Source organism: Polypterus senegalus, chromosome 7 (genome assembly GCF_016835505.1).
Source record: "Polypterus senegalus isolate Bchr_013 chromosome 7, ASM1683550v1, whole genome shotgun sequence".
Taxonomy (NCBI): Eukaryota; Metazoa; Chordata; class Cladistia; order Polypteriformes; family Polypteridae; genus Polypterus; species Polypterus senegalus.
In genome coordinates this window covers 86,190,573-86,218,465 of record NC_053160.1, presented here as the reverse complement: position 1 = coordinate 86,218,465, position 27,893 = coordinate 86,190,573, and the positions used below count along the sequence as shown (strand labels likewise).

Genomic DNA, 27,893 nt, shown 5'->3' with positions numbered 1-27,893 from the left:
GATATGGTGTTCCACAAGGCTCTATCCTGGGTTCGCTGCTCAACTCAATCTACATGCTTCCGTTAGGTCAGATTGTCTCAGGTTACAATGTGAGTTACCACAGCTATCCTGATGACACACAGCTGTACTTATCAATAGCACCTGATGACTCCGACTCTCTCGATTCACTAACACAATGTCTTACTGGTATTTCTGAATGGATGAATAGTAATTTTCTCAAGCTATATAAAGAGAAAACTGAAATTTTAGTGATTGGCAATAATGGATTCAATGAGGTTATCAGAAATAAACTTGATGCATTAGGATTAAAAGTTAAGACGGAAGTAAAAAACTAAAGTAAATTGCATATTCATCAGACCACTAGGACAGCATTTTTTCACTTAAGAAACATAGCAAACGTTAGACCTCTTATATCATTGAAAGATGCTGAGAAATTAATTCACGCTTTTGTTTTCAGTAGACTGGATTACTGTAACGCACTCCTCTCAGGACTACCCAAGAAAGACATCAATCACTTGCAACGAGTGCAGAATGCAGCTGCTAGAATCCTAACTAGGAAAAAAAAATCCAAGCACATCTCTCCAGTTTTGATGTCACTACACTGGTTTCCTGTGTCATTCACGATTGACTTTAAAATTCTGCTTATGGTTTATAAAGCCTTAAATAATCTCGCTCCATCTTATATATCGGAATGTCTGACACCCTATATCCCAAATCGTAACCTTAGATCTTCAAATGAGTGTCTCCTTATAATTCCAAAAGCTAAACTTAAAAGAAGTGGTGAGGCGGCCTTCTGCTGTTATGCACCTAAAATCTGGAATAGCCTGCCAATAGGAATTCGCCAGACTAATACTGTAGAGCACTTTAAAACACTGCTGAAAACACATTACTTTAACATGGGCTTCTCCTAACTTCACTTTAACTTAATCCGGATACTCTGTATGTTCAATTCATCATAACAACTATTCATGGTGGCTCTAAAATCCGTACTGACCCCTACTCTCTCTTCTGTTTCTTTTTCCGGTTTCTATGTCGTGGCGGCCTGTCACCAACATTAATGGACTGAAAGCCAGAAGTCTACGTGACCATCATCATCAATTCCTTCCGTGAGAACCCTAAATCCAAAGAGTTCTGTTTCATTTATGTTAGGTAGAATGCCCAGAGGGGACTGGGTGGTCTCATGGTCTAGAATCCCTACAGATTTTAATTTTTTTTCTCCAGCCGTCTGGAGTTTTTGTTTTTTCTGTCCACCCAGGCCATCGGACCTTACTTATTCTATGTTAAATAATGTTGACTTATTTTCTTTTCTTACTGTGTCTTTTTTTTTTCTATTCTTCATTTTGTAAAGCACTTGGAGGTACATTTTTTTGTATGAAAATATGCTATATAAATAAATGTTGTTGTTGTTGTTGCTAGCGTTGTGAAGGGGAGGGGCGGCTGAACGTACGCTAAGGATATGCTGTCGCATCATCTGCTGTCGAGCTGCATGTTTTGCTTGTCTCTTGTTGTTGTTTTAAGAGCTGGGAGCACATGGTGCTTGTCTGACAGATGCAATCCAACAACTGCTAGGGTTAGATGTCCGTGGACTTGTTTTAAATGATAGCTCACTGCCTGGTCTTGTGTGACGTTCTAAAAACGATACTTGTCCTTTATTTACAGCCCCGGGCCTGGTTAAATTGTTTCTCGAAGAACGTATAATGCTGTTCTGCGCGGTGTTTGCTGCTGTCGTGCTGCCCTTCGATCTTTTTAAAGCCTTTACAACTGCTGTCCTTTTTCCTACTTTGTGTCTCTGCTGTTCGCATTCTGAACAATTCTCCGTCGTCATAAATATAAACCTGACTGAATTGTGTTTTCTTTGAAATTAAACTTGTCATTGCTTTAACTGTTGCGGGTCCACAGATCCTCATAGTGTATGTTCCATTATTGTGTAAATCTACGTTTTGTGCATTGAATGATGTGCACTGAGACACCTGTATCTGTGTGGGCTTCTTCCCTTTACCCTACTGTTTGTTTTTTTTTTTTTGCCCATTCTCTTTCGTCTCGCGGTTCTTTCATTTGTCTTTCATGATCTTAACGTGAAGATCACAAAACGTCTACTAGTCATTCATTCCACAGGATTTTTTTTTTTAATAATAGAGAGAAATGTTTATTGGTGTATTTATAGAAACTGTACAACATTTTGGTTAACCGCTGTTTTAAATGTACTATATAAATAAAATTTACTTGACTCGCAAGGATGTAATGTGCAATATGACAATGACAAGTAAAATTCTGACTCTTTGTGATCCTCCCTGTGGTATTGTAGTATTTTGTATATACTGTATTAGAACCCTGTTAATTCGGACCCCAATGGTCTGGATTTTCGGTTATTCTGGAGTGGATTCTCCATCATGGGGAAAAAACTATAGAAAAAGAAATATATGGAAGGAGTTATGAAAATAATTGATTTATGAGTGATTTTCTGCAAATTGTACAATACATTTACCAACACAAGTTTGACATTAATGACGCTGCACAAAAAAAAAAAAAACAAGAGCAGCAGGAATAAAGGGACTACATCAAGTCCTTGTACACTAAATGGTAACTGCCTGCTACACTGGATCAGAGTGAATGTGCTGGTGCACTGAAACATGTAATCAGTGAAGGGGAGAGGATGAATTAAACATTCATGTAAATGACTCACTAACTAGCACCTCTCCTTCTCTGCACCACCACCACTCAGTCACTCTGCTACTGTATTCAGTTGAAAATTATCGCTAGCATTATCCACCTTATTTCAGTTCTTTATCAGCTGTATTGTTTTGTTTTTACTTGTTTTTATTTATTTCTTTATTTTTTGTGGTTTGGGTTAACACATGACAGCAACAAAAAGAACAAGTGTTGACAGTGTTGATGGAAGAAAAACTTAATGTACTTTCTCGCATTGGTAAGGAATCGCAAAAAAAGACTTTACAATTGGGGGAAAAACAATAAGAAAGCAATTAAACTTTAAATAAAAGCTGGTATGATGAAGATAGCCTACAGTTAAACTGGAGTTTCACTAATCAGGATTCTACTGTATCTGTAAAATCATTTTTGCAAAATGATAATAAATTATGCCCACCCTGAAAGACACTGCATAAAAATGATGGCTGAACAAGTGACAAGCACAAGTTGGCTAATGCCTTAATTCATAAGTATGGCATCCGAGAAATCATTTCTGTTAAACAAATACCGCACTTGCCTGAAAGAGACTTCCAATGTATTGATGTTTTGTGAACAACAAAGTGGTCTACATTTGTACTAGTAAGGAAAGTAATGTATCCATTAATCAATCATTATGAGTTTCAGTGATGACAATTATAAATTTAAAAAAAAGAAAAAAGTAGTTAGAAATGCAGTTTTTTTGCAAATTTTCTTTATTTAAGACTAATAATGTGGTAGTATTGTGGTCCATTGGTTTCCACTTTTTTGTGTCTTGAATTTTATGTCTGTAGTCACTGTTTTTGAATACAAAAAGTTTTTCCCCAGGTATTCCTGCCCAATGATGGGATGGTCTCAGTTGCTATGACTGACTAAAACAAAAAACATAAGGAATATGATAAACAAGAGGAGACTATTTAGTCCATCAAGCTCATTTCAACTAGATACTTCAAGGTTGTCAAGGTTTCTGTATAAACTACGTTCCTCATTGTTTTTTCCAGATTCCTACATCTCTTAAAGAAGTGCTTCCTGGTTTCAGTCTTAAATGCACGCCCCCCTAATTTCCACCAATGTCCTTGCACATGTGATTTGTCATTTAGCGTTCAAATATACACTAATGGTATTTACATATTAGGCTTGCTTAATAAAGGGAAAGATATTTCATTTCAGTATGGATTGCTCTATATAATATGTATAATTGGTTAAATTGGAATTTAAACCCTAACCTTCTTAGTAGACTACTTGTCCCTGTCATGCACTAGGTGAACCTGAGCAAGGCATTTGAACCTGCTCATCCTCAAAATCTAACATGGATATTACATTTATCATAGTAAGGCATTCCATAAAGAATGCTTGTTCATGATCTTTGCTTACATACACTCTATATATTTATGTAAATGAACACCAAATCTATTATATGTATTTAATATCATTATTTGTGTGTTTATTAATTAATTTACTCTGCAAAAGCTTAAAAACAATAATCACTTTAATTTTCTCTCAACTAATTAATCATCAGCATAAATTGTGTCCCATTTATATCAGTGGCCACCTTAAGTCATTTTACTTGTGATTATACACAGACAAGATAATAAAGGGGAATGCATCCCATATTGTAATGTTCAGATACTGTATTAGATTTGTAAAAATAAACAAACCATAAATGTGCATGTATAATTTCTAAATTTTTATGCATAAATTTTATGATGCTTAACATTTTTATGTAAAAGATGTCTAATTTATTGATGAAGGTAACAGTGAAATGCTTTAAGTGTAAGTGATGCTGTTTGAAAAATTGAACTAACCCGATAACAATGAGGTGCCTGCAGATGAATATATATTATTGACACCAGTTGACTTCCTGAGGCATTTCTGTCAGCTGAGTTGCCAATAGTAAAGTGTAAATAATTATTTAAACATTAAAATAGAAAATGCAACTTTAAAACAAGTAAAAAATACATAAAAAAAAAACACACACACACACCATGAAATAAGAAGTGCACTGTTTTGTGAAGTGTTTGTAAATCTTCTAATGTGTTACATGAGTAAACACCTTCTGCAATCACCACCCTGCTGCCCAAGACAAAGGGGAACAGAGATTCACATACTTTGTCAAAATGAAAACAGAAAAAACATTAGTGCTGATGAGGGGAATCCAACACAAACTCAACCAATCAATTGAATTCAGACAGCAATTATTCTGTCTGACGGCTCAGTGAACTGATAAATAAGAATAAATAAAGCACTGAGGTAAAGAGTATGTGCAAAAAAAACATTTTCAGATCAACTTAACTTGACAAATAGTCTTAAGGAAGAGAGTGGGCCGAGATATTAACAGGCGTCCAATACCACTGCTGTCTACATATTATCAGTTACATAACAGAACATACAAAAGGCATGACTTGATATGCATTAACTGTTGGCTCAACAATCCTCCTGGACAACAGCAGCTGTTGGCTTTGCTCAAAAGACATTATTTCATGTCTTTTAATGCACATCCTCCCAGGCGTTTTTATTTTTTTTTTCCTTTTAGCAATATACAGTATGTATCAGAAACATCTTCATCTATTTTTTTTTTTTTTTACACACAATACTGCACTCACTGATGTCAAAAGGCTGCTCACTTATACCTTGTTAAATACACTGGTTTACAGTAATGACTAAACAATGATCAAAACAGGATTAACAAATAGATATTTTCAACCGCATCCTTGGTAAAATGTCCACTATTTTAAAACAATCTATCAACACTTCCATTTTCCATTCTGTTTCAATTAATGTTTCAAAGCCAGCTATGAATGTTTTTAGCAAGATGGCAGCAGAACAATAAAAGAGCACTGAATTAATCCTGTGTGGAATAGAAGTACTGCTGCTTCCTGATAGCACCTACTGTATGTCCTGAGTCACAAGCATTGTTCTTACAGTCTGCATGCTCCCCCCACATCTTTTATATTCACCTAAACCCCAGAAACTGTGGCTTCACTACATACTAACATATTAACTCTAAATTGGTCCCTTATGAACAAGTTCTTTTATGTCCCTCATGGTGAGCTGATGCCCCATCCAGTTTTGGGTCCTGCTTTGGGTCTGAAGCTGCTGTGACCGACTTTGGATCCTGCAGCCCTGAACTTGACCAAAACTGATTTCACAATGAATAGATGCAACTGATTTAGCATTTTAAGAGTTAAACTGAATTTCATTCATTGTATAAGTTGTTAATAAATGAAGAGTCTAAGGACTGAAATAGAAGAAGCCTAAAAGACACTCGAAAGCACAAATTCTTAAAGTATGCTTTGGTTGTAATCAAAATGGGCAACCCTCAAACGTTAGCTTCTCAGACACCCTCAAAGTTAATATATAAACGTTTTTTGTAATCAGTATCTGATAAAAAATACTCCAGTTTATTTTTTAAGTAGAAGTAAAGATTTCAAATTAACTTTTCTACATACAAAATGACTTACTGACTGACCATACCACAGGCCAATACTGATTAAACAGCTTGCTGAAATGATTTATTATGCCAAAGCAAGTTAGTGTACCAAAGTATACAAATATGATAAAATGTAAAGGTTTAAGTTTACCTTATTTTAGGAAAGCATTTAATTCAACTGCATTTTGACAAACTTAAAATGTGCCTTAAGCAAACAGAGTGTACATTTGTTTAGGAAATGTCAAGAGCCACTGGTATAAGACTGGTAATGTGTGAACTTTTATATGGGTTCTTTTATCTCCAAATTAGCCACTAGCTGGAAGTAATCAAGTTTACCACTGAGCTTTAAGCAGGCCATCATTTCAGTAACTACTAGTTCAGCATGTAATTCAGTTTCAGTCACAAGTATCTGTAAGGTACCAGGGTCCCTACAAACTCTACATTGTAAATATAATTCCTGATGCAGATGTGGAAACTTTAAAGAACTGTAAACATTGTAAAGTGGAACTGCACTAACTGCAGAGTTCTGGAATGCCAGTTTCTTTTATCTTCGCGAACCCTCAGAAACTTGCCTTCTCATTGGGTTGTGACTTTGGGTCTGCCAGATGTCTATCAGGGTTTCTTTCACTTTCTAATTGCCTTTGGATTGTGCAGGACACTATACTCACAGTTTGTGTTTGCAGTTTCTCTAAATGATAGGCCTACACTTCTATGGGTAATAGTGCTTTGTCTCATTGCTCCTTTCTTGCCATATGCAATATTGTCCAAGTAGTACTTCAGAGGGTGTTGTAACACAGTCTATTCCACCCTGCTTTAAGACATGCAGAGGGTTTTAAGTAATCAACAGATGCTGGGACACCTGTGTAAACTGTTTGCTCCAACTTGCAAGGCGTAATTTACTTTAATTGCTGCAGAACATCTATAGGTTATAACCTATTAGTTGTTCCCTGAAGAAGGCCCATTCGTAATATTCTGATGACTTCCTTTTTTCAGTTTTTGCTAACCTAAACTTGAAATTTAAACCTCTGACAGTGTATTGCTTACCTTTTCACCACTGTAAGTCATTCACTGTATTTCAACTGATTAAATTTGAAGAACTGGAAACGTTTGAAAGTTAGTGTATGTCCTCTTATTATTCAGTGAATCAAACAAGAAATAAAGCATTCACAATTGATTTGAGTCACTAAGCTTACGCTCAGAAGCTTCCATTTTGGCAGTTTTTGCCTTGTATACAAGTGGGAAGAAACTACAATTTACTAAGAAATCTAAACACTTGGAGGTGGTATAATGGAGCAATTTATGCTCTAGATTTGGATCATTGCATGCATATGCACTGCAGGCATCACAAGTTGGAATAGAATAAATTCCAAGTCAGTGGATAGCTGTTGAGAAATATTTAAAATTTATGCGTGGGGGAGAATAACTACTTAAAAAAAAAAAATAAAAAAAAATATGCTAACTGGTATGTACATTTCAACATAAGCAGATGACTTAACATTTAAAGCAGTGAAGGAGTAGCAAATGAAAAAAAGAAGTTTGTTTAAATGTTTGAATTTTGATTCGTCTCAAAATTTACCTTATATTTTTAAACAGCCACTTGGTTTAAAGCGATGCTCGTGGTTGCACTATGTATTTTAGATGCTCATTTAATACAAATGCTTTCAAGCAGACAAGAAACACCTATATATTTGAATTTTATTATGCACGAACTGTACTCTGCCCTATTTACCACAACCTTGCTTATCTTATTTTGTTGTTTTAACATCTGTGACCCACTTGCATAGACTTCTCAGAGAAAGCAATACTCAGCAGATTTTATTTCATGTATAAATACTATATGTAGTTAAAACCAATAAGGAGAGGTCTAACCCAATATTTTTTAAAGACTACTACTAAAAAGGAAAAAATAAAAAAATATTTCCTCACTTTAACATTACACTACAGCAGATGAAACAATTAATCCAAGACTCGAAGATTAAACTCCACTATAGCATGTGAATCTTGTGGAATGTAGAGTATACTGTTGTGCAGGGAGAAGTGTAGTTGGGCTGACTGGTAATGTTAAGTTGCCCCCGAATTCTTCCTTGTTAATCCACTTCATTATTTGTGCCTTACAACAGAATGTTGTCTCATTTTAGGATTAGAAGTTCACAACAGTATCTGTTGATCCTTGGAACTGGATAAAGGTCTGATTAATTCTCTATACTCAACAGACTTTTGATTATACATTTTAGTAGAGACCTACATTATCATTTTTATTAAGTCTTATTGAGATTATATATATATATATATATATATATATATATATATATTATATTATATATATATATATATATATATATATATTATATTATATTATATATATATATATTATATTATATTATATTATATATATATATATATATATATATATATATATATATATATATATGATAATTACATTTTTATCACTTTGTGGTTTCAAGTGTGCTCTTTAACATAACAGTATATTGCGATTGACATAATAACGAGATGCCACCAGAATTATTAAGTTAATCAGAAAGGTAGGCTCTATTCTAGGGGGCAACTCTGGAATTTCTAAAGGGAACCGCAGAGACAAGGATGATGGCTAAGCTGATGGCTATCATAACCAATGCTTCTCACTCTTTGTCTAACAACATTTTCAACCTGTGGTGCACCCTCAGCATAAGGCTAATTGAATCATTTCATTCCAGGTGCTACTGGAGGTCATTTTTTTTTCATTATTTTTGCCAAACATTAAAAGATTCAAAATAATCTGACTACAGTGTGCTCTTCTGCCATTTAAGACATTCAGTTTAATAAGACATAGTATTTAGTTAAATTCATGTATGCATTCATGTTACAATTTCAACTTTAGAGTTTTCTCTGTGGTTTTTGCGTTTTGGCAGCTGGAAAATTGCATTTTCCTCTTGGGATCAATAAAATATCTTACAGCACAGACCATGATGAGGTGCTTTAAAAAAGAAACAAAGCTGCAATTGAGTATTTTACTGAAATTTGTGCCCAGAGTAAAATTGTACAGTATAAGAAAAAAACAAAGCAAAACATGCCGGTTAAAGACACTTGAAAACCAGATATCAAGAATACAGCACTATGCACTGTGAAATCACTTGAAACAAAAGTTAAACTCAGACAGTCCTTCTGTATTTAAATCCCTGAACCTTTTTTGAGGAACTAGTCATGTATTGTAGAGAAAAAAGCGGAATCTTCAGTTGCAACAGAAATTAGGGGAGACCAGAGAATAGGAGTTTTAGAACTAATGTTCCCACCAAGAACTGTATATTGCGAGTCTGAGCCAATGTGAAGGTTGGAAAGAACTTAAGTACTCATGAAATCATATGAATCTGCAAGGGCTGCTGCTTACTGAGGGGATGTCCCGTCCTTGTCGCTGGCATTACCACCTTACAGTTCCAAGAAGTTGAATTCAATTACCTTCGTCATATTGTACATGTTATGTTATACTGGGTAATTCTGGCCCAGTATGAATGAGCTGCAGGGGTTTGTGTGCGAGTGTGCTGTGGATTTTTTAATGAAATACTGTACATAACTGTTCTAATGTGCACATACAACACAAACTGTTGATAGACAGACAGTAGATATGCAAAGAAATACAAATGCACATGCGTTCAAATGTGCTGTTTACAAAATAAAAACTACATGTTGTGCATAAAATCAAAGATGTGACTTTAAAAGTATTATATTTGAGTGTAAAAATCATCTTATTTCTAAAAGAAGCTCAAGCTCAGAGGAATGGATTCTTAAAAGCATTACTTTCTCACACATTATTTTTGTTTACTGGGCTAAATGAGTGTTTCAGACCTATTCTTTGATTTTTTTCCTCACATATCCATAGTTTAATAACACATTGTTTTACTAATAATCAAGCGGTTTTACTTCTACAAAATATATCTACAGAGCTAGATTAGTTTTAAAGTTTCAAAGGAGAACTAAAATGAAGATCCTCTGTACAGCTGTCAGAAAAATCTATAAATGTGCCATTTTTCAAATGAAAATGAACGTTTTTTTCCTTAAAGAGTAGATTACCAGCTGCTACTTTGTAATATTATATGGTACACATACCTTCTTTCGATTCCTCAGTTTCTGAGCCCATTGCTGAAAGTAGTCACGAAAAAAGTGAAGTAAACCTGGTAGAAAAATTAACTAAATCTTGACCTTCCAATGAAGTGAGTGAGAAAACAACAGTGCAATAATAAGTATTCTGTATTCCAAATTCCCTGATGTAGCTATGAGGCAAGCTGCTCCACAAGTAATCAACTACAGATAGTGCTTTCTTTATCCTCCTGCCACTGGAGCTCCTGCACAGGGTGGAGTTAGTTTGTCGGCACTTCTCCCCTCCCCCTTAAGTTAAGTCATCAAAATGAAAGCAATGTATGAGGCAGCACCAACAAGGCAGCTCGGTAGGCCTCGTATTTTACACTTTCATTTACTTTCTATGCGGACGTCAGAAAAGATGCCTTTCTCCTCGTCTTCCATGAAAATTAATTACATGGTTTTACTTAAGTTGCACTTTCAGAATCACAACGATGGCAAGAAGCAGAAGCCATGAACACTAATGGCTAGTACAGTACAATACAGTAAAGCACAAGATACAGGCATAATGCCACTGAAGGCAATCTATCAAGAATGCTCTCAAGGTGTTTTGGCTACAAGGTGCAATTTTCTTTCTTACAGTCATTACCTTATTTGTGTATTATTCCAGATTATATTTATTTGAAGCATTTTTTTAAATATTGTAAACACCAACATTTCTGAAGTCAGAGAACTACAGCCTTTATTTTTAGCCGAGTTTAATCTCACACATTAAGTATCAAAAGCATTATAATTCTTACAGATTTCCTTTCTAAAAAAAGTATAAAAACATAAATACTTACATAGTACACTATTAGACCATGACATATTTTTAAGGAAAAAAAAAAACTTTATGATTAAGAGATAATGCATCTTTTTAGTAGTTTTAATGTGAAAGTACCTTCCAGAAGACAGTGAGACTACTGGAGTTCTGCTGGAGAAGCCACCAGTAGTTTTCCAACTTTCCAAATCGCACATCTCAAACATTGCTTACCAATGCAGGTCATGTGACACACCAGATTCAGACCCTGTTTCTTTCTTGACACTTGACTGTGTTGCACATTTAATTTTAAATGGGCAAAAATATAAATGTATCCATCAACCTTTACTCAATAACCCATAATGACAAAATAAAAACATGTTTTTCTTAGATTTTTTTAAAAACTCAAATCTCTCATTCATACAAGTATTTAGATCCTAAATTCAGTACTTAATTTTTTCAACTAACAGCCTCGAGTCGTGTTGGGTAAGTCTCTACAAGCTTTGCACACCTGGATTTGGGCAGTTTATTCCATTCTTTCTGGCAGATCCTCCCAAGATCCATTACATTGAATGGGAAGCATCTGTAAACTGTCATCTTCATGTCACTCCACAACATTCTATGGGATGGGCCACTCAAGGACAGTAAGAGAATCGTCCCAAAGTCACTCAATTTCTAGTCAAGTTCTAGATACATTATCTAGACACAATAATTAAAGCAAGCAGGATGCACCTAACCATAATAAACAGTGCCACAACAAAAGATTTTGATATCTCTCATTTATTTAGGTATTCAGTTCTCTCCTTTCTTTCTGAAAACATGTTTTCACATTGTAATTCTTGGTTATTGAGTATAGATTGATGGGCAAAAATGGCAAATTTATACATTTAAACGTCAGTCTTCAACACAATAGAGAGAGAAAAAAGTGAAGGAGTCTAAATTTCTTCTGATTACAGTGTGGTACAGTTTTCTGTTGCTAAAGCCTGAAACAGACTTTGTCAAACAAAAGGATTTTAGACTAGAGTACCCTCTAATGGGAACGTGAATTGACTGGGAAATCAGGTCCTGAAACAGAATTTTGAGGTACGTTGTTATCCTCACTGTAAGCAGCAGTGAAGATTAATGATATGTTGTGCGTCACTGTGGTCTGTATTTTTAGTTAAGATTTGAAATCATATACTGGTAAGCTCCTGCTTATTATTTTTATTCGGGATCACTATTAATATTACTATTATTATAACCATGTCACAGTGCCAATATTTCCTTTTTGTTATGCATTGCTTACCTTTGTGTTCATTCTTGTTCTGTCTAAACCCATGAGAAAGCATTTCTTGAGTTGGTTTTCTGTATTACAATATTATACAATATTATTCTAATGCTACCAACAGTGTATCCACACCCTGACATGTTGATCACACAACAGCTGGACCCTGGACATGCTAGAGCACCACAGCTGCTCATCTGCTCAACCCTGGGACCTTTGAATTGGTGCTTTCTGTAACGATCTACCACCAAACTCCTGCTCACTCTTACGTCATCTGAAGAAGAGAACAGTACCATAACTGACTACTACACTCATCTCGGTTGTCTGGGCCTCCTGAAAGAGACTGGATTTGTATGATGAAAGGTTCTTTAATACAAAGTATAAATTAATTATTTGTGTTGTGATTAATGTGTGGTATTTTACTTATTTTGTTGCCACTGTCGCAGAATATTCAATTTACAGGCAGACAACTTTTAGAAATTGTAATTCCCAGGAATGAACCTGGTCTATGTGAGGAGCTACTACTCCCACATCTAGACACACTCTCCAAGACATTCACTTGCGATTCTCTACATTTTACATGTTCATCAGCATATGCAAGTAATAATTTTATTGTATTCTGTACATGCAACAATAATGACCTGGTAAACCTACTTCTCTTGCAATCAGTTCTGGCTCCCCTTTAATCCTGAACTGAATTATACAAGCCTGAGAATGTTATAAGCTTTAAAAAATTATGCACTAGAAACCACTAAAGATGAAGAAAAGGATAAATATAGATGGCTAAAAGTAGGTTCTCTTAAGGTACACATTTCATCTTGCATTCCAACAGCTTAAAATGTAAGGTTCATCAATTCTAAAATATGTGCCATGGCCTTCTTTGCACTTAATATTGCTAATTACGAATTAGAGAAGGTAGGATCAGAAAGTTTACAGATGGTTCCCAGTCAAAGTTGCAAAATAAAGAAAATATATGCCACCAATATTGTAACAACTCAAAATAATTTACGAGATCAATATAACACCTGCCATCCAGAGTGCTTAGGTCTTCTGGTCAGTTGTCTCTTGTTGTCCCTCGTACTAAGTGCAAAACTATAGAGGACAGGGCTTTTACAGCTGCTGCTCCTCGCCTGTGGAACTCTTTACCTCATTACATAAAGGAGTCGTCTATAATTGAACTGCTCAAAACAAGATTAAAAACTCATTTCTATTTATGAAAACAGTGAACTTGCTGCTGTTGCTCCCTCACAAACACTCACACACTGAAATAAAACAAGATCTTAATCAGAATTTGCAATAATTTTTCTTTGTCAGGTAGTATGTGGTCTTAAAAACTGTTAGCTTCCACCCTTCTCCTTGTTAGGAGATAGTCTTTATGACTGGTAAAAAAATTCATTGCACAAAAAACAAGCTATATAACCAGTGACCACATTTCTTTTGGTCATGTCATAAACTTCTTTACAATTACCTAAGGGGCTAGAAACACTAAAAGCACTACACCTGGCATTATTTAAAACTAGGAAAATAGCTTTATTTGTAATAGATTGTAAGAATATTCCATCCATGTTCAAACATCTTAATTCTAGCACTATATTCCCTGCAATAAAATAACTTGGAGACATATAAACATTGTACTGAATTTTCATGTAAACAGAGCACAATGTATCTGCAAGTATAGCATTTCAAAAAACAGTTTTATGAACATCAATGTGTGAAAAAATGACTTGTTCATAAAATAATGAATATGACAATAAAAAGCCTGCACTGTTAAGCACTTTAACTATACATTTATGCTTTATTTCTTACATCTGAACATATGACTGATCGTTAAATATTGTACTTACACAGTGCCCTGTACTATATACTGTTCAACAAGGATCTGAGCACGTGAGAAGAGTGAAGCAATTCGGTCTTTTTGTTACTGATCTGTAGTTCATGTTCCATTTCCCAATATGACTTTTTAACTTTGATGGTTCCAACTATTTTGTATAATTTCCAATCTGCTCTACTGTATTAGCTTTCCACATTGTCTTTTCTGTACTTCTGTATTACATGACAATTGGCATATTTAATACAGTTTAAGAATAAAAATTATATTTTTCTAGAAAATAAAAATAACAGCTCTTTGACTTATTTCAGTGTCCATTTTAAAACCAAACCCTCCAAGTCATTAATGACAAACAATACAAATATTACAACATATCTGTTAGGCACAAAGTGCACAGGTTAGCACTGAGATACTGCAGAGAGGTTCACCAATCTGTTTATAATAATTTTAAGTAGCATCACTGTGTAACAACAAACCAATGCAAACCTATTTTGTTTTGTTCACCAACTCTGGATGTTCTTTTTTTAATAAAACTAGCACAATATGGCATAGTTCAAATAAAAATTTATGATCAACTTCAAACATTTGGCATTTGTTCCAATGGACTAGCAACCTGAAGAAAAATATATTGTGGACCATACAAGCACTACAATTTTAAAGTACTGAATTGGATCTATTAACTTGCTATTCAAAATGGTAATTTCTAAAAAATATTTTGTAGATCTATTCAGTATTAATTAATACAGATCATGACAGCATTAAAACATAAATAAAGGAAGTTAACCTGGGCATGAAACCATTCCACCACAGGGAACACTAACACATACAACATTCCTTCAGGCCCAATATGATTAGTTTTTCTATTATTAAAATTAGTATGAAATCTTATTGTGCCAGTCATTTACTAGTTTTACTACTAGACTGTAGAAAAACACATGTAAATATGATGCTTACAAGAGTCGGCCTTCATAACTTCTCCCATGGGCACTGGTATATTGATTAAATACTCAACAGGCTAGGCAACAGTTCAAATACGGAGGTTACACTAAAGGTACAAAATGTCAGGTACTTTATGAACAATATACTGCACAAGCAATTTCCACTACTAAAGGAGATTAATCACCTTTCATATCTGTACTAAGAACAGACACAGTGTTTTGTTGACATAGCAGTGGATGCCGATTCCATGGCGATTAATTAGTCAACCTAAAGGGAAAAAAAATGTTAAACAACATGTGTCCCAAAACAATACCGTGAAACACAAATAGAGGGTAAATGTGAAGTCTCCTAATATAACAAGTCCTTCAGTCTTTTGGGGTTTCTGTACCATATGAGAGAGAGGCAGAACAATTTAGAAGAGTAACAATATTTTAGAGGTAAACAGTACAACTAAACAAAATGACATTATATCAACTAACTTCAAGGGGAAAGCAAACACAACCCACAAAAAAAAGTTAAGTTACTCTGTCAATACAGAACCTTCAGATAGCATTCATTCTTTAATGAAAGAGATCCATACTGCAAAGTATGGCCACAGTATGAAGGGTTAACAATACATGCCAGATATCTTATGTACCCCATTCTGACTGATATTCCTATGCATTGTTGTAAAATAAATAAATTCAATCATATCCTGCTATCCCTACTTGTCTTGAGTAACAGAATTTCTGAGGCCAGTGTCATAACACTCTGGAACTAGTATTACTAAAATAAAGTTTGTAAATCTTGAAGACTTTGTTGCTTAAATAACTGTCACTTATTTTATCAAAAGCCAGATACATTTTGCCACTATGCCCTCCTCATTGCAGAACCAGTGATTACTAATTTATATATTGTACTGCACAGCATTGAGTTCATAAAAGAACTTGAAATTGCAGCTCCAGTAGTGTGATAGATGCTATGCGGCATGATACCATTACAAAACGTTTTGGACTTGAGCATCAGTCGGCTTTGCACCCTAGGCACCAAGTTACCCAAAGTATTCTATGACATTTTCAGTAATTATTTACCACTCTGATGCTGATCTTTCTGATTATAAAATAGAAGAATTCACAATTAATTGCAGAATCATGGTATTTATGGGTTCCTCTACAGTGCCCCTTTCTTTTGCACAATTTGCCTCAAAAACTAATTAGTACATTGTCATCTCATAATAGGCTTAAGTTTCAAGTTTTTAGCTCTAAAACATCCTCAAGAAACTGTGACACACAAACACACACACAGAAACTCATCATCAAGATATCAATGCTTTCTGTATCAGGGGATATAAAAAGCAGATATTCATTGAAAACCAGAGATCGAAATTTTTGACGAATCTAAAGCTTTCACTTCTTCCCCTCAGACGATAGGTTATGGTCGTGGAGAGGGCAAAGCATTAAATGGAATAAAACTGTGCTGCATTAATGTATTTGATAGATAAGACACGTATTGTACAAATACCTGACGTAACTATAATCACTACAATAAAAATCAATTGACAGACATTGTCAAAAGTATTTTATAGATATTTCCATTTAAAAGATTCAAACATCTTTACATTTAGATTTACACAGTACCAGAGTTACAAATTTATGGCCATTAACTTGAAAAATACCAACTGGCAAAAAACACTTTTACCATAGCACAGCTACCTTTGGCAGACGGTGATCCAGCCAGTGTTTCTACTCGAGCCAATATAATTAGACATTCAGGGTTTACTGAGTCTTCCTGAGCATTTGGTATTCTTGAGTTCAGGGTAGCCATGACTAGCATCAGTCTAGTTCCTACTCTACGTATTGTCAAGACATGAAAATTCTTTAAAGTTTCCACCAGAAACCAGGTAGGAGCAGATTTTCATTTTTATTTCTGTACATTTTAATTTAATTTCTCTATACATACACAAACTTTTTTTTTTTAATCCAACAGAATGTTTGTGGAAGCAGCTATAAAACTTGCTGGTGCACTAGGTTCCTGCTCTGAATCCACTCTTTCAAAAAAGTGGTGGTGGCACCATGGATGATAACATATTTTGGCATGAAATTGCAAGACTGTACTCAAGGAGTCATTGTGGTTTTCAAACATGTGTTGAAATTGCTTGAAATGGTTTTGGATAGTTAAACCTTCATTCCAATATAAACTCTTACTGCAGTCTGGACTGAAAACAATATGGATCAACATGTCCAATGTAAAATAGTGCTAACGCTTTCTCCAAAAAAAAAAACAGAATTAGGTGGATGTGAAATTAGAATAACTTGGCTGTCTCGCTTTTTTCTGGCTGTAGATTTTTATTTTTTTATTTAAAAAGCATGGTAAATCTAAGACCAAAAACTTTTATTCCAATTGCACATTGAACACTAAAAACACCTGGACAATTTACACAATCTGCATACCAAGTGACTTCTCAAAATAGACCTAAGTAAGGTATTTATTATGATTACTTTTTTCTAATACTAACATTTACTGTGATTAATACCATACAACAAGAGGCCTGACTCCGCTGTGATGCTGGATAGCAAGCTTGCTAATACCAGGAACATGTGAAAACATACAGGGGCACTCAAATAGTCTGTTGAAAACAGCACATTAAAATATTAAAACTAGAAATTCCTAGGCAGTTCCCAAAGGACTGAACTACTTATGGCCATGACTTTTTTCCAACCATTGGATCACAAAGGGGCCTTTACAAAAGTAATTTATATGAAAACATTTTTTTAAAAGAATACCGAAATATACATAGTACAATTATTCAGGCCCTGGTAATGTTCACAGGAAATTTAAAACACAAACTAAATATAATAAAGGCTTCTGAACATGCACCGACCAACTCCAAATGCAGAAAATAATGAAGCCAGACACACTTCTCTTGCCAAAAGCGGTCTTTGCCTTATGACCCCAAAGTGTGACTTGAATAACAGCAGAATGGGAGAAAATATGCTGGTTTCTTTGTCCCAAGTGATTCATGCAGAAATGCTACACAGTTCCCTTCTTTGAAGTGCAAAGGCTGGTTCATGTTTAGTTTTGATCTAGGTCATGGTGGATAAGTCAAGTAACTTCACAACATTTTACTTGTAGATCAGGTATATTTGAGGTTTAAACCACTGGTCTTTAAATAAAGTGGAATGTTAAACCTCTGCCAATGACAAACATCATGACATTAAGCATGTCATTTAACCTGCCATTGTTCCAGCTGTTAAAAAAAATAGAACTATTTTTCTGTACTTGGAAAAAGTGCCTCGAGCTGTTACTCACTGTAGAAGCCTGCCATAAAAATTTGCCCACTTCATAAGCACAAAGATAAAATTAATTACATTAACAAAGCGTCTTAAAATGATATTCAATTAGAAGAAAAAATACAAAAAAGAACACAAGAGGAGTGCTGAATTAAAATAACCTAGGAAATTAATTCAACTATACATGAAAATTCACAAGTTATTTTGTAAAAATGTTAAGAGTAGAATAATTATGAAAATTCAAACATCACATTAGGAAGTTTGTGTGATGTTTCAGAACTGGTTCTGAATTTCTAGAAGACCAAAATAACAACAATTTTAGAAAACTGAAAAATATCTTTGAAAAACAACCCTGACAGCCTGACTGAAAAGCAGATATCGTCTAATCAGCAACTTTCTGAATTGGCTCTTTTATTCTTTAGGTTAATGAGGGACACTTACAGCAATATGAAGCACAAAGAAGAAATACACTCTGGATGGGAGAGCAGTACATTGCAAAGCATATTCACAAAAATATTTTTCAGAGTGGTCAAAGAATTTCAGAACAAATTGAGTCAACAATTAACCTGAAATGTGTATTTTTAATATGTTGGTGGAAGCTGGGTACCTGAAGAACTACTGCACCTAGAAAACACAAAAATACTGTATATAATAATTTATTAGAAATACAGGGAAGCACAGGGCTTAGACCTTCTGACCTAAAGCTCTAGGTCAGAGGTAGGCAGTCGATCCTGGAGAGCCACAGTGGCTGCAGGTTTTTGTTCCAACCCAGTTATTTAATGAGAAGTCAATTATTGCTGATGAAGCACTTGCTGCTCAAGTGACATTTTCTGCTTCATTATAGTGGTCTCTCTTGTTAAGGTTCCCCACCCTTAATTGCTTATTTCAGTCTTAAACAGCTGCATTCACTGTTTTAATGGCTTCTTATTAGCAATAAGATGCAAATGGCAATGGATCATTTATGATTTGAAGCCTAAAACAGATTAATCTGTCACATTTTACTCTTAAGTGTTTGATTAAACCAAATCGTGCATGATGAATCCACACAGGTGTATATGGAAATAAGTTAGATGGAGAACTGCTGGCTCCATTGTCATTTGTATCTTATTGCTAATAAGAAGTCATTAAAACTACTGAATGCAGCTGTTTAATACTAAAATAAGCAATTAAGGGTGGGGAACCTTAACAAGAGAGACCACTATAATGAAGCAGAAAATGTCACTTGAGCAATAAGTGCTTAAATAGCAACAATTGACTTCTCATTAAGAAACTGGGTTGGAACAAAAACCTGCAGCCACTGTGGCTCTCCAGGATCGCCTTTGCCTACCTCTGCTCTAGATTCAAGGCACCATCTGTGCAGAGTACACAAGAGTGTACTTTGATGTACCAATTCTCCAATTAACAGACAGATTAACTATAAAAACAAAAGCAAATCCACATAAAATATATGGTGTATATGTACATGTTTTGTTTAACTTTGCAATGATGTTAATTATGACATGTAAACAATAATGATTATTTGGTTTTTGGTGGCATTTTTGTACAGTTTTTCAAACTTTTGATAGACTAGATAGTAATTTAATTAAGATTGCATGAAAATGAGTCATAGCAGTAAGTTAGGAAAATGAACAGCAGGGGCATGACATGTAAAATGCATTAGATGGCATGACGGTTACAACTGGCAAGTCATGCCAATTAGTTGATTTATTTTATAGGATTAATTTTATAACACATTATAACAGGAAATCAATTAAGTTATGTGAATATAGCTTCAAGAGTCACGGGGGAGTTTGGTTTTTGTACATGTAAAAAACGAGGAGGCTGTCTTACTAAGATGTCGGATCTTGCTGTTAATGAAACATGCTATACTAATATGATGGCAAAATTCATGAAAGCCATGCCAGAAATTGGTACAGAAATATTTTATGCATTTTGAAAGATTAGCAAAATGTTTTGTAGACTACAGTAGACTTGTAGAATTTATTTTTCCAATTATTACATTGCAGTACTCAGAAAATGGTAAAGATGGACAGATGCAAGTAGTCATTGCAGTCTGCGTATTCAATTCATTTTGCAATCATATAAACTGCTTATGAATATTACTGTGCTTTATCAGTCTGTGAGAAATATATATCTTGGGCTCTGCCAGGAGAAAAAACAAGTAAGTTCTCCATTTTCCCTAGTCAAAACTTAATATTGTTTTGCTACAACAAACCAAAGTCAAAAAAGTACTACCATCCTGTCAACTGAGAATCCCACAACTGCTGATCCCTGAACACTTTGGAGGTCTACAACTGGTGACCTGCTCAACCCTCTGGACGTCCGAATTGCAGCCCACTGTAACTCTGCATCCTCCAAACTTCTGTAGTCTGTGACAACACCTGGGGAGGATAACAACCAGAGCACTTGAGAGCCTCTCAGTTAAATGCTGTATTAATCTCAGTCCACTCAGAGATTGACTGTGGATTTGTGTAATTTCTTGTTTTTGCTGTTATTTGCAGCTGTTTTGGCTTTGATGTGGTACTAGAATTGTAATTAATGAACCTTTTTACAGTGCATTTCCCAACACTGAACCTCATCCTTTAAATGCAAGTCTTCTAACACTCCCCTACTTTGTCTGAAATAAATTGAAGCCAAGTGTTTTATAGGTACTAAGGGCTCAGGATATACTGTGTGTCATATAAATGCTTTCAAATCGCAAGACATGAACAACTCGAACCTGCCTATCTCACTAGCTTCCTCATGAATTTAACAAAACATTAAGTGTGAGTAGTAAAAATTCAATAATGCCCTTAACAGACATATTATGGTAGGTATATTTTATCTTGATTACCTCTATGTAGCAAAAATCCAGAAATTAAAATGAACAAACAAGTTGTGACGATTGTCTAAAAGGTCTCCAAAAGACATAGGCTTGAAATGGATATATAATGAATTCAAGTCACACTGTATACTTCAGACATTTACAGAAAGATCAGGTGATGAAATTTTAGCACTATTAAAATACTGGAACACTGTAGGTGTGCATCTCACACAAGGCCTTCATGTGCCATAACTACCACTTACTGTAAGCACATTTAAAAAAACAAACAAACAAGAACTATGTGCACAGCACTTGCTTTACATGGCCCTGTAGCTAAACTGTTACACACAAAGAGCAAGTAAGTTTACTATGCAAGGAAACAAAAGTAGCCCTGCTTTACAGTTTGTTTTTAGAAATCCTTTTCTCAAAAATGTATGCTATACTCTTCCAATATTTCATCTAAATTGTATTTTTAAAACAAGGCATTTTATCTTTATATTTTGTATTGTTAAACAGATGGAGTAAAAAGACATAGCCAGTAATGTTTTAATAGTACCATATGTATTGCATTGTACATTATTTTAATGACAGTCTGGGCTTACCTATCACATGCTCCCAACTAATTTGAATTTTGTTTTTATTTGCTGTTTTTAGAATCTATATACAGGTGCCGGTCATAAAATTAGAATATTATGACAAAGTTGATTTATTTCAGTAATTCCATTCAAAAAGTGAAACGTGTATATTAGATTCATTCATTACACACAGACTGATGTATTTCAAATGTTTATTTCTTTTAATTTTGATGATAATAACTGACAACTAATGAAAGTCCCAAATTCAGTATCTCGGAAAATTAGAATATTAATTAAGACCAATGCAAAAAAAGGATTGTTAGAAATGTTGGCCAACTGAAAGGTATGAACATGAAAAGTATGAGCATGTACAACACTCAATATTTAGTTGGGGCTCCTTTGGCCTGGATTACTGCAGCAATGCGGCGTGGCATGGAGTCGATCAGTCTGTGGCACTGCTCAGGTGTTAGGAGCGCCCATGAGTGGCTTGACACAAGGACTGCGACAGCTGAAACCCATGTCTTGCATACGTCTGTGCGTGGTGGTTCTTGAAGCACTGACTCCAGCTGCAGTCCACTCTTTGTGAATCTCCCCCACAGTTTTGAATGGGTTTTGTTTCACAATCCTCTCCAGGGTGCGGTTATCCCTATTGCTTGTACACTTTTTTCTACCACATCTTGTCCTTCCCTTCGCCTCTCTTTTAATGTGCTTGGACACAGAGCTCTGTGAACAGCCAGCCTCTTTAACAATGACCTTTTGTGTCTGGCCCTCCTTGTGCAAGGTGTCAATGGTCGTCTTTTGGACAACTGTCAAGTCAGCAGTCTTCCCCATGATTGTGTAGTCTACAGAGCTAGACTGAGAGACAATTTAAAGGCTTTTGCAGGTGTTTTGAGTTTATTCGCTGATTAGAGTGTGGCACCAGATGTTTTCAATATTGAACCTTTTCACAATATTCTAATTTTCTGAGATACTGAATTTGGGACTTTCATTAGTTGTCAGTTATAATCATCAAAATTAAAAGAAATAAAAACATTTGAAATACATCAGTCTGTGTGTAATGAATGAATGTAATATACAAGTTTCACTTTTTGAATGGAATTACTGAAATAAATCAACTTTGTCATGATATTCTAATTTTATGACCGGCACCTGTATAATTCACTAAGTCGCCTGACCATGGGATACGCACTACAGAGCCCCACCCGCCAACTCTAAGCCTCCTTCCGCGTCCACCCTCGCTCTCGAGGCATGCATACTTCCTGCTCATGTGCCCGCACGCCTTAATAGTCTTACTCCCACTGGCATGTCTCTGCATAAACTCAAAATTAAAATTGGTTCAGTCGTCATGCTTCTCAGAAACCTCCTGCCAGCAAGAGGTCTCTGATATGGCACTAGACCAGAGGTAGGCAAAGGCGATCCTGGAGAGCCACGGTGGCTGCAGGTTTTTGTTCCAACCCAGTTTCTTAATGAGAAGTCAATTGTTGCTATTTAAGCACTTATTGCTCAAGTGACATTTTTCTGCTTCATTTTAGTGGTTTTGCATGTTAAGGTTCCCCACCCTTAATTGCTTATTTTAGTCTTAAACAGCTGCATTCAGTAGTTTTAATGACTTTTTATTAGCAATAAGATACAAATGACAATGGAGCCAGCAGTTCTCCATCTAACTTATTTCCATATACACCTGTGTGGATTCATCATGCACGATTTGGTTTAATCAAACACTTAAGAGTAAAATGTGACAGATTAATCTGTTTTAGGCTTCAAATCATAAATGATCCATTGCCATTTGCATCTTATTGCTAATAAGAAGCCATTAAAACAGTGAATGCAGCTGTTTAAGACTGAAATAAGCAATTAAGGGTGGGGAACCTTAACAAGAGAGACCACTATAATGAAGCAGAAAATGTCACTTGAGCAGCAAGTGCTTCATCAGCAATAATTGACTTCTCATTAAATAACTGGGTTGGAACAAAAACCTGCAGCCACTGTGGCTCTCCAGGATCGACTTTGCCTACCTCTGCACTAGACTTTCTCTTACCAGCATTCACCGCAATGTACTGGAGTGTAAAACTATCGCGGCTGCTACCTCACAAACTGTCCTTATTCCCCGGATTTTAATTACCCCATCAGATTCAAATTTGCCTTTTACTTTTACACGCAGACAATTTCCTGTTAGATTAGCCTTTGCAATGACAATTAATAAGGTACAGGGCCAAACTTTCAAAAAGATATACCTGTATCTGCCAAAACCAGTTTTCAGTCACGGACAATTGTATGTTTTCATTCACTCAGAGTCGTATCCTCAAACCCACCCCAATTGTACAACTGTGGCTTTCAGGAAATCTTCGTCCATCAATGAATAATTATGCGGCGTATGCTATGCTGCAGGTTGGCTAGTTTTTATAAATTTCAGCATAAGTACACAAAAATAGGAAACTATATAAACATGACAATACACAAGTTAGGAGGAAATTAAACAAGAATATTTTATACCTCAATGAAAGACCAACCTGCAAAAAAAAAAAAAATAATAATAATTTTTGATGTATTTTAATAACTGTAAATTGTGAATGTTTTCAGAAGCACACTACAATTCTAAATCTTACAAATTTCTGTCAGTCCATTTTATCTACTGCTCCTTAAACATTTATTAATGTTCAGTTTCCAGTACAGAAACAAGTTTTGAAATTTTGGTGCACAAATATCTACGTCTTAAGTTTGTTTTACTTTCAAGTAAGGGCTAACAGTCTCCAGCAACAGAGTAATGAACTAAGAAATCAGAGCAGCTTCTTGTCATGTATTGTATAAAGTTGTAGAATTAGTTTTTATTTTTTGCTGCTCCTAGATAATGCCAATACTTGGCAATGTTTGAGGAATTTGTTCCCCTTTGAAACTCAACATTTTGAAGAATTAAGCTTATTTATCTTCACAGACAAACTTTAGCTGCAGCCATATAAAGATACATTTTCCTTAGGCATGCTGAGAACTGAAATCAACAGGATTAAAGACTACAGCCATAAAAATGGAAGAAGAAAGCAAATAATGGCAGTGCAATACATCTCTTAACTACCTTGAATTTCAACCTTATGACAGCCAAACATGGTTAAAGCTGCAAAGACAAAGTAATGCTTACTATATCAAAGGAGTACTCCACTCAAAAATAATATTTTTATATACCTTGCTTTATTTATATAACACAACTATTTGCATTTGTACTTTGTTTTGAGATATACAATAATTAGAAAAAACCAAACACATAAAGGAACTGTGGATCATTGAATTATACATTTTGACATAGATCAGAAGCAGGATCTTTAAATAAAAAACAGTATGAAAAGACCTTCAGGGGGAAAAGAATATTATGAATTAGCTACAAGCCACCTAAAAGCTAACTTTAACATAAAGTAGTGAAGAGAACACAAGTAGTGTTCTACTGTGTGGTGTAAAACTCACATTTTTAGAGGAGTCACCCTTCACCTTGCTTTCAAGAAGCTGATAACTATACTTGTGACACAGAACAAAGAAGTCTACAGGTCTACAACATTATTTCCCATACTGAAGGGTTCTCGTAACTCTGTCATGCTCTTGGTACATTTTCTCGTTATGTTTTAGCTGAGCCGGCTCCCTTACAAATAAATTTTAAACGAAAACAAGGTAACTGTAAGTTATTGTGTTCAAGTGAGTCTATTTCAATGTTATTCACATTTTCCAGGATAACATTACTTTCATCTGTAGAGCATAAATGGTCAATGAACAATTTGCAAAATTTAGTTAGTTTTAATCAGTGAGGTATATAATACTGTGTTTTGCCTGCAGAAAATTCTTGACCATGAGCACTATATATGAGGTTGGGGATTTCTAAAATATCCAGCTGTGGAACATTCATCAGTTCACTATTTTCATTTTCTGAACTTGTCTTTTTCAGTAAAGAGGCATTGGGAACTACATCCTATAGCAGAAATGGGCAAAACACACAAACAAAGAATTCCCCATATTAGACACCATTATACTGAAGGGTTCATTTATTCACAAGTTGAGAGTCATTAATCACAATAAAAATCAAGAGGGAAATCAATGCAAACATCAAAAGAACATGGCAACTCAACACAACAGATACGCCTTCCTTGTACCAACCGGATTTGTTTACAGTATATACAAACTCTGGCAAATATACAGCTTTGTAAATATTAAGAAAAACAAATCTTGTTTTCACACCACACTGCTGTTTGTTATTTAAACATGCTATGCTATCATCAAGCTGCTTTCATAATTATGCCTTACCTTCATTGAGATGGGGAAAAACTGAAACATTTTTATTCAGTTGAAGATGCACATCCCACGTTGAGCAAAAAAGAGGTTTAGAATAGTCAACAAAATTAGTATTTTTTTTTAACATTTTTGCATGCAAACAAAATATTCATACTTTAGAAATGATCAAATCTCTCAGTAAATGGGTTAACTATGTTTTAAATAAATCACTACTGTAAATATAAGCAAAGCAATAAAAACAACAACTAAGAAATCCTGTTTTGTCCTTGGTCAATGACATCAAATGCTGTATACACAAAATATTTGACTAAGTAACAAAAAGATTCTACTACGAGATAAAAAGCAGAGGTATTTGAGTTAGATTTGGATTTCTGTGGAGTAAACAACTAAATGTTGCTATTCTTCAGGCTTTGGATGAGATATTAGGACATATTTAATCCAAAACAAAAGCAAACATTACATATAAAAAGACTTCTAGAAACGAGGATTGCGCAAACAAATGAATGTGTTTTATTTGCAGTAAACCTTGCAGTTTTCATTAGGCTTTACAGTGTGTGTGTTACTAAAACTATTATGTACTGATGTATAAATGTATTTTTAATAAATATTTTGCATGTAATGTCAACCACTGTAGAAACGGGACAGTGGATGAGAGCCTGGTGGTAGCTGACAAAACTGGCTACAACTGAACTTTGGGTTTCTCCCTTCTGAATTAAAGTGGAGGCAGTTTCACATGCTTGATATTTCAAAATTGTATTCTGTTACACCTGATGAAACACTAAATATGATGTATAGTGAATGGCCACTTCATTTGGTGCACCTGCTCTTCTCAACAGCTGTAAATGATTATTCTGTCAGTAAGCATGTTGCATGCACAGCATAATACTATTTAAAGAATGTAGACATGCAGATACTAATAAACCGTGCAACTTGGAGGGGAAAAAGTGCATTATAAATGATACAAATATTCTTTGTGCTCATATGATTTCTAAGCACTGTAATAGGTGATTATCCCAGATTCATTGCCCCAGTCTGGACTAATATCCAAGAGTCCAGGGGCTTCTCAATGTGTCACTGATTAGGCAAAACCACTGGGCAAGAAAAATAAAAGGCAAACACAAAGCACTAAACAAGTACACAGTTGAAAAACAAAATCTATTGGTATCAATACTTTCCATGTCTATCTGTTGCGGTGGCATTCTCCGATTCTTTTCTCCCCTGTTATGCCAATGCACTCTCTCAATAGCCCTTTTCACACATGGGACCAAAGTAGTTCCTAGGATAATCATCTTTCACACATTTTAGGGCAACTCCACAATTTGTGGGTTCATAGTGTTGAAAGCCCTTGATTAGGAAATTTAAAAACAGCAGCTCCAAATATGAGGTATCAAGTAGTCAAGTACATATACTGCTGCTTATTTGCGGTTTTGGAAATTTATAAAGTTCTTAGTTTCCACCAGATGTTCTCTCCAAATCATCACATATATGTTACCCTGTAAGTAGGGTGCATCAATACCCTGACGGGAGGAACACACCGATACATTTCTGTAGTGACACAGCTCAACAGTTTTCTTATCATCTTACTTAGAGAGCAACTCCCATATTCAAAAAGTCCATTACTTCTACAGTTACCTTATTAAACAACGTTACATTTCCAAGAAATGACAAAGATTGTGTATAAAGTTTATAATGACTTGTTCACTTTAATAAACATCAATATACTATATACACCAGGATGCTAGAAACTTGTGTGATATAATGGCAATTTTTTGTTTTTGTTCAAATCTACACCAACACAGGACATTCATGGGACTTCAACTAAATATCAGCCTTGAAAAATGCCAGGTTGGCTTTTCTTTGATTCTGGATTTTGATTTCTTCACACATTTCTTTCCAGCTGTACTCAGTTTAAGAATATGCCACAAAGTTCCATGCATAACTAATCTGATAATCCTAATCTGGCA

At 35.0% G+C, this 27,893-nt stretch overlaps 1 protein-coding gene and 1 long non-coding RNA gene across 4 annotated transcripts in view; one reads left to right on the top strand and one right to left on the bottom strand.

Annotated features, from left to right (window-relative positions):
• Nucleotides 1-13,262, top strand: part of LOC120532696 — a 75,907-nt gene extending 62,645 nt beyond the window's left edge. The window contains exon 3 of the long non-coding RNA XR_005634343.1: nucleotides 12,371-13,262. This is a non-coding gene — a long non-coding RNA (uncharacterized LOC120532696). The remainder of the gene's footprint in view (nucleotides 1-12,370) is intronic.
• The window catches only part of LOC120532695 (tumor necrosis factor alpha-induced protein 8), a 79,374-nt gene that overhangs the window by 14,552 nt on the left and 36,929 nt on the right, over nucleotides 1-27,893 (bottom strand). The window contains exon 1 of one of the 3 annotated variants that reach the window (XM_039758981.1): nucleotides 10,214-10,426. The exons of the other annotated variants lie outside the window; for them this stretch is intronic. Within the exon in view, the coding sequence (XP_039614915.1) occupies nucleotides 10,214-10,244 (31 nt within the window). The 5' untranslated portion in view covers nucleotides 10,245-10,426. Of the gene's footprint in view, nucleotides 1-10,213; nucleotides 10,427-27,893 lie in introns of those variants that run through there. 3 annotated transcript variants of the gene reach the window in all.